The sequence below is a fragment of the Centruroides vittatus genome, unplaced genomic scaffold (genome assembly GCF_030686945.1).
Source record: "Centruroides vittatus isolate TY-2023 unplaced genomic scaffold, ASM3068694v2 scaffold_324, whole genome shotgun sequence".
NCBI classification, from domain to species: domain Eukaryota; kingdom Metazoa; phylum Arthropoda; class Arachnida; order Scorpiones; family Buthidae; genus Centruroides; species Centruroides vittatus.
This window is the reverse complement of record NW_027122701.1, coordinates 5,000,320-5,016,779: the sequence shown is the minus strand read 5'-3', so window position 1 is coordinate 5,016,779 and position 16,460 is coordinate 5,000,320. Positions and strand designations below refer to the sequence as shown.

The following is a 16,460-nucleotide window of genomic DNA, read 5'->3' as shown; positions in this document are numbered from 1 at the left end:
GATACTTTGCATGCTGCTTTATATAAAATGCATGAATATTTAACTTCAGTTTTACTAGATTACCAAGACTATCACAAAAAATAGTTTTTATTAAACAACAATTTAATAGAGAAATTTGTATGAGGGTTGTAAACAGATGATTTAGATTAACTTGAATTATGTGATCCTTGATGGTTGTAGCTTCCAGGTTAATTTCTTCCCGTTCCATATATTCTCCCTGGAGGTTGAGGCACTGTTGTTGTCTCTGTGAAAATTTTCATATTGCTTCATAAAACCATTGTTTGGGGTATCTCATACTCACTCCCTAAAAGCCTGATGTAAGGCTTCACTGTCTGGGAATTTATGACCAGATGGGATTCTTCATCTCATGGAAAAGAACATAGTTACTTGGTCCCAGGTGAGGGGGAATAGATGTATGAGCTTGATGAACCCCACTGATTGCAGTTGAGCTGCAGTCTATTGGTTGATGTGTGGCCTATAATTGTCATGTAATAGCAACATGTTCTGAGGCTGCTTCTCCCTTGGAACACTGTTGGATTTTGCACCTCTGTGTTCATAGGAAGGCACAGTAGTGATTACTGTCGATGGTCATTCTCTGTGACAACCACTCCACCATAATTATGCTTCTGTCTTCCCAAAACATTGCTCCCATCTGGTTCCCAGTTAATGATTCTGAGCAGAATTTTTTCAGCATGGACTTTCTTTATGCTTCCATTGCCTTGACCTTCTTCCATAAGAACCATGCAGTCCATCTCAGCCCATGGTATTGCTTTCTGCTGTAAGATTTACTTAAATGATGCTGGCTGGAGCACCTGTCACAACACTGAGGTCATCTCACATCTACACTATCTTCAAGGTCAACACTATAATTACACCAAGTGACAGTCTGATGCCACTTGCCAGGTTGAAATAGTAGCCACAGTTTAAATCATTTGTATACTACATTTATACATAGTGAGTTTGTACATTTTGTATTTTCTGTTATAAAATGCTTTGTTATAATCTTATGAACAGTCATAATGTTAAGTATAAGAGAAGTTCTCCCATTATGTTATAGAACATGGCTGTAATGTTAGCCAATCAGATTATTCATTTACTTATGATGAAGCCAATAAGATTTACAAAAATATTTGTTGCTTACCAAACATGCTAACTAAGAAGGGTTTTTGATTTTCTAACTTTAAGGAATTTATGAATTGTTCTAAGTCTTTCAAACATTATTAAAGAATTTGTGAATTGTCCAAGAGGGGTAGTTCAAATGATAAAAATGAATTATGGAGGAATGTGCATTTGGTATTATTTCCAGATACACTTAGTTAAGAAGCACAAATTACATTAATTAAACATAATGAGTTGATATATATATTTGTGTTTATAGATTTAGATTTTATAATTTAAGATTATCAAATTAACATATATTGATTAAGTAAAGAAATTTGGAAATAATTCTTTTCTTTTCTTTCTTTAAAGGTATTTAACACACATTCTCCTCATACTATATCAAGAAAAATTGATATATATAAGGAAATGGAAAGGTGAGTTGACACTTTTATTTCTATCGATTATATTTGTCGTATATGATTTTAGAAGTTGGATTTTTTTCCCCTAGAGCCAGAAGTAGAACGGGTATTTTGGATCCTAAAGTTTATGAACATTACATGAATTATCCGTCATCTTCCAACAATTGTAGTCCATCGAAAAATACTTCCCCTCATAATTTTTATTCGCCCCAGTTGAACAATTCTAAAATCAACGATCCAGATAAAATGCTACAAGAAGAAACTAAACATCCCGTTACAAAGGATGTGTTGGAAAACAGATCACCGTATAAAAATGAGAAACATTCTAATGTCGTTTTGGATTATACATCGTCCAGAAACTACTACACATCGCATCAGCAGACACCTTCAAAGTATTCCAGTAACAGTCCCATGTGTTCAAATAATAATAGAAGACAGAACTGTGTTGCTGGATCTAAAGTATGACAAATAATCTCATATTTGAGTTATGCTTAGAGTGAGAAATGAATTTTATATGCAATTCTTCCAATTATTCTTGTGATGAAAATAGATTACTAGTCAACATTTTCCAAAATTCAAAATTTTAAATTGTTTTCCACTACTTTACATATAGAAAAGTCGTGTATTTAAAATGTGTATATGTAAAATTAGGATGGTGGCTCGATTCAAATATGCCAAATTTCTATTTGCGGTAGTTGTTTATTATAATGAAGCATCATATCAAATCAGTGGGTGTGTTATTTATACTTTAATTATGTTTTTTCATTATTAATAAACTGTGAAGTGCCATAACTGATTTTCAGAAATTTGGCACAACAGGCAAAAGATCTGAACGGATAGGAAGTCCACTTTCCCAAACTGTAAAAATGATGAATAGGCCTTATATTGTTGCATTTAGATGAAAATATTGTAAAAATTGCATCCATAGAACATCGAATGGGTGCATTTTTTACAAATATATATAATAATAATCAATTGGTTTTTTTACTTTTAGATACTTAGATATTTATAGTTCTGCTCAATTTTGGACATTCTTTTTCGACAGTTTTATGATATTTAAGAACGTGTAATATATTTGCCTGTATATTCAATTTAGTGTTGCGATAATGGCTTAATGTTAAGTCGATCAGGTAACTGTTTTTAGATTTTAAAATTTTGTCCATTTACAATATGTACGAATAACGATCTTAAATCAATTTTATTAAAGGGATTTTTTTGTAAAAATAATTTTTTTTAAAGATAAATGTCACAACTTGTACATATGTAATTAAATTGTGTGACAAGACTTGTTTCAAAGTTTTTATATAGATTATATATATTATAAAAAAAAATGCATGATGTATTATACAACACCAGAAATAAATTTATTTTAAACATTATTAAATTATTTTTTAAGTTCTTAGTGTTCTCCATTTTCAACATTTCATATGATTCTTTTAAATACAAATTAATAAAAATATTGGGTACATTCCAGTATGCATCAAACAGGCATTGGTACAGCAACTGGAGCACTCATGGGACAGGATATGGCGGGCTCTGATGAAACAATATGGCTGCCTGTGTGGTTATATTATTAACACTATTTTTACTACTCATCTGTATTAATCCAGTTATTTCAACAAAATAAATCTGCAAATCCAATATAGGGCTGTTTGCTTCTGCTATGTTGTTAAATTGCCAGACATTCCAGTTAAAGCTCATTAAACTGTTCCCCAGTTGTGGATGAGACTGATGCATTCTGGAATGTATCAGTTGAAATAGTCTTTAGAAACTAACTAATGTCTATACAGTTATTTTGATATGAAGTATTTTGTTTTATCTACTTTAGTTTTTACTCTATGGATGCTATTTCTGCTATATGCTATACATGGTTGCTATACATAAAGTTAAAATACAATAAAATTTCTAACTAATTAATTAAAGCGAATACATTATTAGCAAAAGATCAAAATAAAGTGATTAAACTAAGATTATTACAGATAATGTAAATAACGTAACACAAATACATATACAGGGTGGGCCAGCGGAAACGAAACGGCAGAGTGTTCGTGTTCGTCCAAGCAAAGCGCTCGGACAGGTCGATTTTACTCTCGAGGGGACATCTTTTGCAATAAAGTTTTTGCGATTCTGAATATTAACTAAACAAACATTTTTTTCGAAATAAATGTTTGTTTAGTTAATACAAAATAAATGAGTTTTTAAAATTTTTTGTTGTCTGTTGAATTCAGAATCGCAAAAACTTTATTGCAAAAGATGTCCCCTCGAGAGTAAAATCGACCTGTCTGAGCGCTTTGCTTGGACGAACACGAACACTCTGCCGTTTTGTTTTTCGCTGGCCCACCCTGTATATATGTATTTGTGAATTGTTATATATATATGATATATGTTATATATATTATATATATATATATACGTGGTACGATCCAAAAGTTCGGGGAATGCAGTAATCTATGACAACAAAAGCATGTATTTGAAGTTACAGCATATGAAATGGATTCTTCCAAACCACCTCTACACATTCAGGTTAATTTCACCCATGTCATGTGATTAAACTGCGAGCGCTGCTGTTTTTTTCCGGAGATAGTTACCTTTGTTCAGCGACGTAATCAAAGTAGAGTTTCAAGAACAACCTCCAACATTAAATTTTGTCAGCGTTTAGGTAAAACACCTACGGAGATTTTAAAATTGCTAAGAAAGGTGTACGGTGATTCTACGGTGAAGTCGAAATGTTGGAGGTTGTTCTTGAAACTCCACTTTGATTACATCGCAGAACAAAGGTAACTATCTCCGGAAAAAACAGCAGCGCTCGTGGTTTAATCACATGACATGGGTGAAATTAACCTGAACGCGTAGAGGTGGTTTGGTAGAATCCATTTCATATGCTGTAACTTCAAATACATGCTTTTGTTGTCATAGATTACTGCATTCCCCGAACTTTTGGATCGTACCACGTATATATATATATATATACAATAATAACAATTTCTGGAGGGGGAAGTGGTGGTCTTCACAGTATGCAGAACTGGAGAACAACACAACATCTCAGGATTTATAATACTTCCATATAAACAAACAAAATATTCATTAGATGAGGAATTTTTCAAAGAGATTCCTTGAGCCCTCTGGTTCTGGTTATCCCTGAACCTATTATCTAACATGTTAAACAACACGCAACATGGTTACAATATCAGGCGTGACTATGTAAACTGTGTTGTTTTTTTATATCTCATGTACAGTACCTGAATGACAAAACTTTATGCATCAACACAAATACAGCTGTTCGTTTGTTAATTTATGGCACCACAACACTTGGGCAATGCCTTCCGGGAGGACTTTTTAAGGGTAACTGGCCCCTATTCAGGTGTAACAGACGTTGAGAAAACCTGGAAAACTCCAGGTGGCCAGCCCGTCTTGGCGAGGCGCAAACCCATGACCGAACTCCCATTGTTCAAGGGCCCACACAAAAATAACTTCAACGCTTACAAATCATGCATTCATACTTCAATGACATACAAATGGAATTTGGTCTAGACAAATGCAAAACACTTCACATAGAAAAAGGAGTCCCGAAGAAAGAACATTTTTGCACTTGGAAATGGAGATGTTATTGAATCCATGGAAGAGGGCGAGTTATACAAGTATTTAAGATTCCAACAGGTCAAACTAACAGAACATACACAAATAAAGCAAAGATTAACTAAAGAATACCAAAATAGGTTAAATGGTATTCTCAGAATAGAGTTAAATGCAAAACACACAGTTAAAGCAATAAACACAAATGTCATCCCAGTACTCACATATTCTGTTGGAGTTATACATTGGACTCACACAGATCTCGAGAAACTCCAAGGAAAACAAGAACAACACGTAATAAGCATAAACATCATCATCATAAATCTGCCACAGAAAGATTAACCTTCCATGTAAAGATGGTGGACGTGGCCTGATCGACATAGTTAACCTTCACTACAAACACACTCAAACCTGTTTTTATGCGGTCTTTTTTTGTGAGATTTTTTATACGTGCAATGTGTTTTGTGCAATTATTTTTGTGCAGTATACCAATTTGATTGAAATTCATATACCGCACACAAAAAATCACACAAAACAAATCGCACAAATAAAAAATCGCACAAAAATAGACCGCACAAAAACAGGTTTGAGTGTATAGTCACTGCAAGAGTTTTTCCACAGAAAACAAGAAACATCACAGTTACATACAGCAGTAACTCTAGCAGACTCAAATAACACACCATTAAACTTACACTCACAACATATAAAAAGCATACACCATTAAGCAATTGTGGGCTCAAAAGGCACTCCATGGAAGGCATCCTTATGACCTGGCACAGATTTTGTCAACAAAATCTGTGCCAGGTCATAAGGATCAAACAGCTGGTTAGCTCGGGAATGCCTCTTTGGGGAGATAAAAGGATTCATGATTGCCATACAGGATCAGGTCATAAATACTAAAAACTTCAAAAAACACATACTCAAAGATACAACACTCACAAATGACACATGCACAAAATGTCACATCATGCCAGAAACTATACAACACATCACTTTCGGTTGCAAGCTCTTGGCACAGACAGATTATTTACATAGACATAATCAAGTAGCAAATATAATACATCAAGAGCTTGCAAAGAAACACAAATTAGTAGACATCCACGAACCATACTACAAATACATTCCACAGACAGTATTGGAAAACAACACACACAAAATGTACTACGACGGAGCCATAATCACAGATAAAACAATTTACCACAACAGACTAGACATTACACTCATTGACAAACACAATAAAATCACATACATTATAGACATATCTGTTCCAAACACCACAATGTACAAAACACATGCACTGAAAAATCAGCAAGTACACAGAACTTGCCCAGGAAGTAAGGCATCTATTGAGGATGGATAGGGTTCTTATTGTACCTGTTGTTCTCTCCTGTACAGGTATGATACCATACACACACACACACACTAAACAAAAGCCTGGGAACATTACAGTTGAATAGAAACATGCCACACTACACATTACACTACAGAAGGCCACTATATTGAATGCATGTCATATTGTTAGAAAATTCCTGAATACAGACAGACACACACACACTAACACACCTATGTAATTTAATTGTTGTTTTAATAATAATTGTTTTAAATAATAATAATTATTATTATTTAAAACAATTAAAACAATTATTTTGTTTGTTGTTTTTACGTTAAAAAAAAAATTGTTTTAAAAGTAAAAATATAAAGTATTTGTTTAAATTTACATTATGCAGTTTGTGAATAATAATAATAATATTATTATTATCATCATTATTATTAATACCAAATGGAAATAGAAATGATGAAACAAACACGAGAGAGCCAAACGCACAAATAAAAAAAAATTTCCCAAAAATGTTTCACAAAATAAATAAATTTTAAAATGAATTTAAAAAGTTTTTCTATAATTGCGAGGTTGTGACCGACGTTTTCAACGCGGAAACGTGTAGGTCGTAGCCTTCCTGTAAGCCTACAAGTTTGACAACAGCGTTTGGAACGTCGAGCATGATTCCACTGACGTTCCAAACGCCATTGTCAAACTTCTAGGCTTACAGGAAGGCGGCGTTGAACGTCCAACGTACACGTTTTCGCCTTGAAAACGTCGGCCGTAACCTCGCTAGTAAGGAAAACAAACAAGCGTGGAGGAAATTGTATTTACCCTTCTGCACATCTTCGTGCGCAGGATATTTACAATAAATTCTGACCAAAATAGAACAGAAATCTGCCTAAACGGAAAAAATTCTTCCGAACGAAGAGATTTTGTGTATTAAAAAACCGCTGTTCAAAACAGAAATCTGCCAAATAGGAAAAAATATTCGATGCCGGTGCGATTCCCGTTTTACAGGTTATACTGTATTTGAAATATTCAAGTATCTGCTCATTTAAACAACACTGTCATAATCTACTGGCGTAAATAAAGATTTTAGTGAATTTTTAAGTGTTTATTTTCGATAATTACATAAATATTCAATGGATTTTCTTCAAAATTTAATTAATCATTGATTTCTCTCATTTTGTTGTACTAATATGCTAAGTTTGATAAAAATCTGGCGCAATTTAATTGAGTTATCGCCTCAGGGGATCGATTATTTTGGAATTGTAAGTCAGAGCTTTAAGCGAAGACTAAAAATTTCGCTATGCCAAATCTTTAAACAGCAGTGGTAATTCCAAAAATAAATAAATAAAAAGAAATTACATGTGTTAGCTACATAGAAATACATTTTATTAGAACGTTATACAACTGTATCATCGTTACAAAATCAACTAGTGCAATTTACATCGGTGCAGTTTATCAGCGAGAAAGTTAATCGTATATCATTTCGTAAAATAAATTTTTTTTACGAAGTAAAAACATAAAATATTTCTTTAAATTTACATTATGCAGTTTGTGAACTTGCAAGATTAAACAGTTGATTCTCAGCAAACGTTAATAGGTAATTATAAATATAAACATTTTATTGCGAAATGTGGAATTCGTTTACGCAAGTAAAATGTTAGGCAATATATATTAACTGGAATACGCTTGTTAACTTTAACAATTAATGTTTAGGAATACTTTTATATAGTTCTTAGATCTTAATTAATAGAACATTACAGCATATTTCGAATTGTCTCGCCAATAAGGAATTACTGTGTATAATTTAAGGTTGTTTAGAGGCTTAATAACTAAGAATTAAAAAAATATATAATAATATTGAATTATATAATTAAAAAGTTATCAATTTATTAAAATTTAATACATAAAATATTCAAGGAAAAGCACGTGTCACTGAAATGTAATAGTGAAAATAATATATCCTTCATGTAGGTAATAGGTTTACGCTAAGTTTAAGATCGTATTATAAGGGTAAAATTTCTAGATCGTACGTGAGTCAGAAAATAATATTTTTCTCTTTATATATAGCATACGAAATATTTAATTACTAAATAATTTTAACATTCTAATTATGTACTGGGTAATTTCTAATTGATAAAGATAAGTGATGCTATTGATTTGAGCGATCAATAAATTTATAGAAAGCACGTATCAAAATTTTAAGAATTAAAATTATTTTAACTTCTAGTTCAATTATCAGAAGGCCACCAGCGACCGAGTAGATAATTTGGTGGAACACTTGGTTGCAGGTTCTTACCCTGCCAGCGGGCTGGCTGGAGTTTTTCGCGTGTGTATAACACTTAAATAAGGGCCAGTTTCCCTTAGAAAATCCTCCCAAGAGACACTCCTCACTTCCCCATGTTTTTTTTTTATTATTTTATCCCTTTACTCCTACTTCTAGATGGACCATTACTCCCAGGGCCGGATTTACATAAGGGCATTTGGGGCCTGTGCCCAGGGCCCCCACAAAACTAAAAAAAATTATGTTTAAACATAATTTTTTTCTATTACCGCGACAGCCTAGCGTGGCCTAATCATGAGGGCAACAGGCAGAGAAAACCAAACCCGGGAAAAACCTATGAAACATCGGAAAATTTCTGGAAAAAATTTCATATAGGTATTTTTCAGTTAAATTAAAATAATTAGTTTTACGCTATAAAATATATGTATGTTTACAATAACCTTATTTTTAAATGAAATTTACAACTTCCTAGTTCAAATCTAATTGAAAGTACAGTATTTTGTGTAAACTTTCTAAATCATCAAATTTGCCTACTCTTAAAGGGGGACCCCCACCGAATTTGTGCCCAGGGCCCCTGGATTGGTAAATCCGGCTTTGATTACTCCTACTTCTAATGAAGGACGGTCCCAGATATTAGGACAGACTGCCCATTCCCGAATGTTAACTCGTTCGGATTCTATCCCGAGTCCCCATTCCTCAAAACGATAGGCTGACGCTTTAACCGTCTCGGCCGTTCGGCCGTCAAGGAAGATTCAAGTTGGAACACAACCTCTATTCTTATTCGTGCGAGTAAGAAATGGGGGGGGGGTTGAAGTTCCAACTTGGTTTTGGGTCGTCACATTATTTCTCACTTCCTAATTTTGTGACCGACACTTTGTTGCTTCAAATACTCTGATAATGTACAAAACAACAATATATCACTAAAATAATATTATGAGAGATAGCACGAATGAAGATTTAAGCTTTACAGATTTTAAATTAACAAAGGGAATCTGCTCTTAATGAAGAAGAGCTAAGGTTTATTACTTAGGTGTAATCATATAATCATCTTAATGTAGCGAAGAAAAATCTGTTTCAATACATTTAATTTTCATTTTTTAATGCTTTACTGGTATTAAGAGCACCAACAGAAACATGCCAGCTTCTCATTTGGATGCCACGATGCTGAGATCATTTTACCCTAATGAAAAAAAAAAAAACAATTACAAATAATATTACTTAAGACATAATTTATTATAATATTATTAGTTTACATAAGTTATGTAAACTAAATTTCCTGTTATTAAGAGTAGAATTTATAAAACTGAAAGTAGTCGTTCAGCTAGATGGGCAGGAATTTCCTTTTCCGCAAAATTCTCGTGAGATTGGACCTGGAAACTGAAATTAGCACGTACAAGTTTCGAGAATGGAATTGAAATAAAATTCACAGAAACGCAAATGTTGGATTGCACTATCGTTCTTACACCATAACTTGTTTGAAAAGCAGTTTCATCTGTTTAATCAGTTTTAGGAGCTAATGATAAACGGATGATTTATCTTCTCTATACATCTTTAGAGAAATATCATTAAGAAACGCCAATTTTAACATTAATTGAACTTAAAACCACTGAACACTGGTAGTTGGTCGTAGGTTCGCGCCTCGCCAACGGTTTTATTCACGTTAGTCACTCTTAAATAGGGCCACTTTCCCCCTTAAAAGAGCTCCCAGGACGCATCCCCCTCGTCAGATCGCCCACATGTCGCTTTGTCGTATACGAATAAACCAAACCATGCTAAACCTCAGCGTAGATTGGCCGGATGGCCAAATGATTAAGGTGTCAGTTTACCGTTCTGGAGACCTCCGGGAACAAATCCGGATGGAACGAAAACTCCAGAAATTTTTAGGAGGTGGTCCGTATTGGATATATCGGGCCCCGTCTTTCACCACCCGGCGACCCCATTGTCGTCCTGCCCGAAGCCAGGAGTTCACCAGGATAAACCACCGAACATTAGTAATTGATCTAATAAATGAATATTGGGCAATATCTAGCGCTAATTTTCTATAAATTAATCAAAAAATATATATTTTTATTTCCCGAAACCTCATTTATTTACACGTTAAATTATAGAATCAAATTTGATTTTTATCACTTAGACCTTAATGAAAGGATTTTCGACATAATTTTTATTATTTTAAAATTTCCATAAGGTCAGGATGCAAAACTCTTTCTCTTATCGAGATATTCAATATCGTCAGACTTCTTAAGTGATGATATTACGTAACTATCGAGTCTTATCGGTTGCGAATGACGTCAATAATTAGCTACTGTTTCTGTTATCGAAGTAGAACATAATTAAATTTCAAACGATTATACGAAAATTAATACATACAGAAATTATATATATATATACATAGTCTTATAATTTCATTTTTTTTTAAACAGACGATAATAGAATTTCTGTTTAGTGCATCGCTCCCCAGAGGTCTCTGATTAAATCAAAAAATTTGTGATGGAGTCCGCAATCGGATGTTTGAATTGCCTTTTCTCCGTTTTCTTATTTACTGTTTTAATTTGTTTACAAAATATCTACATTAATGCAGATGGTAAGTTATAAAATCTTTTTAATCACATACGCATAAATGTGAAATTTATGACTTTAATTTATTTATTAAAATGTTTAATAGAAGCGATGAACTTGTTTACTTTCAATTCCAACGCAATTGTAAATTCACCTTTCGTAATAATCAACATCTGTTTGTCATAATTGGAATTTCAATTTAAAGCATAAATAAATATCTATATTTATATAACAATATATTAAATTATTTATAATACTTTTTCCTGTATATACTTTGTTTTTCAGAATTATCAGATACTAAGTAAGTAATTCAATTATTTATAGAATTTTTCCTCTTTCAGTATAATTTGTGATAATGACAATTACCTAATGCAAAATATGTTTCCTTATCCACAAAAAAAAACATTTTAAGGCAAACTTCAGTAACTTTACACTCTGCATTTTTAGCCGTTTGGTTCTCTTTGGTCTAAAAGCCATAATAAGAAACTTTCTCCAAACTTTTAATGCAATTTTATGTCGGAGAGAAGAATTAAAAATTGTTTTCCGTACTTCCGACACTGGCGCACGGCACTACTTATTATAGATACCCCGCAGATGATGTCTCGATGGTTTGCTTGATCCCACCTAACCACTCTCTTATGAGAATTATGAATTATAATCCCTATGATTTGACTACAGATATACCAGATAAATGCAGATGAGATTAATGTTTTAGACATTACTCTTTTATTACACACTATTATACCAAAAGAGGAATTATAAAAAATACCTGATGATGTGTTTTCATTATAATTATATCAACATTAGTAATAAAGTAATATAAACATTACCTAAATTGCATAAAGGTGATTAATGACTTCATTCTATACATAAATAGGTTATGTCAGCAATTCTCAACCTTCTTAGCTCCACGACCCCCCAAATAGTAAATATAAATAAAATTAATATTTCGCAACTCCTCACCCAAAGGAATAATAACAGTAAACCTTACTAATACTAATTGAATTTTGACTGTAATTATAAATATAAATTTTTTAAAATATTATATAATCACATTGCACTAATTTTATACATTAAGAAAATACCGACAGTATAAAAAATGTAATACAACTATTCCTGTTATTTTATGTTGCTGCGTTTATAGTGATGTGTATGAACATGCATGTATGACGTGTACATACATAAGCAATTTACAAGTTCCAACTTGATTTGTACATGCTCTTTGTAATTTGATCCACGTAAAGAGAAAATTTTAAATGAAAAACAAATGCAGCCATTACATTAATTTTTTTTCTTTACATGTGTATTTATTGTAAGTAAAACATTTATAAGTTTATAATAAATGATTTTTTCTCATAAAATGATTTCATTATTTCTCGCGACCCTCCCTTTAATATTACCATAACCCCCAGATTGAGAAATGCTGGGTTATGTGTTAGGAAAGCAAGTTTATTTAAGTTTTAATTTTAAAAAGCTACACAATAACTTCATTTTGTTTTTTTTCCTATAATTAAAATATATTTAAACATCATTTAATGTGTCTAATGATTCGAATTGTGTTCTCGACAAATATTTTGATTGAAATTGTGTTTTTGTAAAACTTCATACAAAATCATATTTTAACTTTCATTTTTAACATGTTTTATATTAAATTACTTTAGTGTGTATTTCAATATCTGTCTAAAGTTTACTGTGAAATTACATTTTTAATACAAACTGAAATTTGGTATTCTGTATAATTAAGAAAATTTCAAAATTAAATTAATTTTTACTTTTTAACTTATATGATTAATTATACTTAAAATTAATATTAATAGTACCAACGATTAATTTTAAACATTGTTACAAATCAAAATGTGGCCTACATTTTTAATAATTCTTTACAACATTTTGATTTTATTTGTGTTAACCAGGTCAGACTCATAAAGCAGCTTTTTACATAGTAGGAAGAGGAAGTGTATTTAACAAAAAAAAATTTTTTCTTTGAAGAAAAATAAAATTATACTTTTTTCTTATTTTTGTTGCTTCAAATTATCAAAAATATAATGAATAATGTTAATTTAATGTGTACTGTTAATTTAATACTGTTAATTTCTTTAATTATCTCAAAAAAGACAATTTAAAACAATAGCAGTATTTCATTATATTATGAAAGAATTTTTTTTTAACTTATAAGCTATAAAAATTATAAGTTTGAAAATAAATTGTTTGCTTTGAACTTTAATAATGAATTTATTGCATGCAATACTGGTAGTTTTACAGGTTTCCGGAATTGGATGATAAAAATCAATATTAATTTTACTTTCCTGTTTTTATCGGTAAAGGAAAACATCATTAGGCAATGAGAAGAGTGTGGTTTTATTATAGTTATTTAATTTGTAAATTTCATATTTTTTATGTCATGAATAAACAAAATTTAGCAAGGAATAATATAGAAATATATTATATTATTAATTGTTACATTTTAATTAAAAATATTACATTTATACACTATTTATATTGAATGTTGATATTGTTTGTAAAGAAATCAGTAAATTTTTATTTTATTACTGATGTTATATAGTTAAACTTAAAGAACAGAAATGACATAACTACACTTTGACACTTAATAACTAACCCACCAATTAAGTCTCATATCAAAACATGGCTCTTGATCTTTTTTATTTGGAAATTTCACAGGCTCATTTGGCCAAACATTTCTGAAACATCCTGTATATTGAAAATAACTTTTTTCATTAGTGAATAGTCATGGATTGAATAAATAGTGAGTTTATATAATATGAAAGTTGAATTATTTATCTACTTTTACAATTAGTATATACAGTAGAACCTCGATTATCTGGACCTCGATTATCCGGATTTTCGATTATCCGGATTGTTCAAAATAAGCAAAAATTTTACACATTTGCTGATTTGCACTTGGCGATTGCGACACTGTTTATGTACGTGATGAAATGCATAACTTTTTTTTTGTCCCAATGACGTCTCACCCAGCACAGTGGTCTTAAACTTTTTAATACATTTTGCATCGTAATAGAAATATAACTTGACATACATATTTATAAATAATTTATATTCAAATTACATTATTTCTATGGTCAAGGGCGGTGTAAGGCATGGGTGACGTGGGCCATAGCTTACGGCCTCGCGGTCCGAGGGGTCTCGCGCCTCAATGGTTTATGCATTACTTAAAAGCCGTGAACGCGACGAAAAAATTTTACTCGTCATAAAACGATAAATAGTTTGCATTTTTATGAATAAAAATTTGACAGTTTCAACTGCTTTTTATTTTATAAAATGTCTTCTTGCACCACCAGAGGACCTTTAAACAATAGGCAGTGTTAGTGCTGGTCAGTAGTAGTCCAAATTCAAAACGAACGTTTGTTTCTTGAAAATTTGATCACGATTTAAATACAGTACTGTATTATTTTTCGATTATCCGGATTTTTCCTTATCCGGACTATCTTTATCCCCAATTAGTCCGGATAATTGAGGTTCTACTGTATATATTAATTTTAAATTTATAAATTTATTTCATGTAATTTTACTTCAGGAAAAATGTTTACTGCTATTAAATTTAAAAATAGCAAAAAATATATATAGTTGATATCTTTTTTATTTATAAAATTTTTCTATTTGTATAGATCTAATAAAGGCAATTGAGAATAATGGAACAGTTTTTGACTTTCCTGACTTCGATGCAACTGAACCGCCCAATTTAGAAAATCGTGTAAGTATTTTTAAAGTGTTAAAACAGGGGTTTTTTTATGACTATTCAAAAATTTAAAAAATTGAAAACAAAAGATTTTAAATATGAAATACGGTGAAATCTATGTAAACTGCAATTGCACAGAACTGAATTATTTTTTCCATCTTGGCAGGTTTCCCTTTTGAACACAGTTGTCTTTCTTTTTTCTTTAAACTAAATAAGATAAATGTCATACAGTTACATTCAATTTTTATAATAAATCATTTTAACGTACATAAAAAAATTTTACTAATATGCTTAATTCAAAGTGATTTCAACTAAAGGTGGGAATATTTGAATGCAAGAATTGAGACCTTTTGATTGAAAAAAAGTTCTAATTGTTTCCAAGAACTTGTGCTAGGTATTTCATGTGGTCCTTATGAACTCATACAACAGTGAACAAGCTACAATTTGAGTACCAAAACTAGTGTGCCATTCTGCTTTCAGAAATCTTAATCACATTACAGTAATACAGAGACCAAGTTATTCTGTGATCTGACTTCTCATGGAATTTTATTATTCTAATTGATCATTAATTCCAATCTCTAATGAACAATGTGCTAATCAACTTGTTTTCAAATACTTGGTACTAATTAGTTAGTAGCTATTCTGTACAAGACAGCACTGTGTTACTGTTCATTGTCATCATTTTCACAAATTACATTTGTGAAAATGATGAAGAGTAACACAGTACATTTGTTGCTTGTACTAGAGAACTCAGTTCTTGGAAACTCATTCAATTCTTGAAAGTTCTAATTCTTAAAAGTATTCAATTCTGCCTTTGGTTAATTTTAACAGGGATATACAGACCAAAATCTTTGATAATATTAATTAACAAAGACTTTGATCTATATATTCCCTTGTCAGGTGACTTTTGTTTTTCTGACAAAGTTTGAAATTGTTCTTGGAATATAATTTGTCATGCTCTGTGATGACCTGAGGTGATTTTACTTATTAGTCTAGAAATGAAATCTTAATTTTCTACCTTATCCAGGTTATGTTCTTAGTACCCAAAAACCTGTTTTGTTTCCTCATTGAACAAGTTTCCAACTTATAATAAAATTTAACATAAAATTGCTCCATTCTGAAGAATTTTTCCATTTAGACAGGTTTCTGTTTTTATTAAGGTTCTGTTTTAGACAGATTTTGCTGTATAAGGTTTCATATAATGTTTAAGTTTAATGATTTACAGTTTAAAAATAAGGGTTTTAGTAATCTTTAAGCATGTAACATAATCTAAGAGATGACATTTGTATTGTATGAATGAGGTTATTGTTTATTAGTTATTAATAAATGTGCCAACTCATTTAAATCATGTAAATTAGTAATAAGCATTAAGCAGTGTTTTATAATTATTTTTATGTACTCTAATTCAATTCAGTCTGACAGAAATATACTATACTATGCCTACATTGAGGTGAATGTATCAGTTAGAAACATGAATCTATG

General features: G+C 31.2%; 2 protein-coding genes across 2 annotated transcripts in view; both read left to right on the top strand.

The window, feature by feature from the left end:
* The window catches only part of LOC136988224 (partitioning defective 3 homolog), a 54,327-nt gene extending 51,933 nt beyond the window's left edge, over positions 1 to 2,394 (top strand). Inside the window, 2 exon segments of the mRNA XM_067286077.1 lie at positions 1,471 to 1,535; positions 1,610 to 2,394. Of these exon segments, the coding sequence (XP_067142178.1) occupies positions 1,471 to 1,535; positions 1,610 to 1,985 (441 nt within the window). The 3' untranslated portion in view covers positions 1,986 to 2,394.
* Positions 2,395 to 11,127: 8,733 nt separating this feature from the next.
* Positions 11,128 to 16,460, top strand: part of LOC136988253 (plexin domain-containing protein 2-like) — a 46,768-nt gene continuing 41,435 nt past the window's right edge. Inside the window, exons 1-2 of the mRNA XM_067286110.1 lie at positions 11,128 to 11,288; positions 14,908 to 14,993. Coding sequence (XP_067142211.1) covers positions 11,195 to 11,288; positions 14,908 to 14,993 — 180 coding nt within the window. The 5' untranslated portion in view covers positions 11,128 to 11,194. The remainder of the gene's footprint in view (positions 11,289 to 14,907; positions 14,994 to 16,460) is intronic.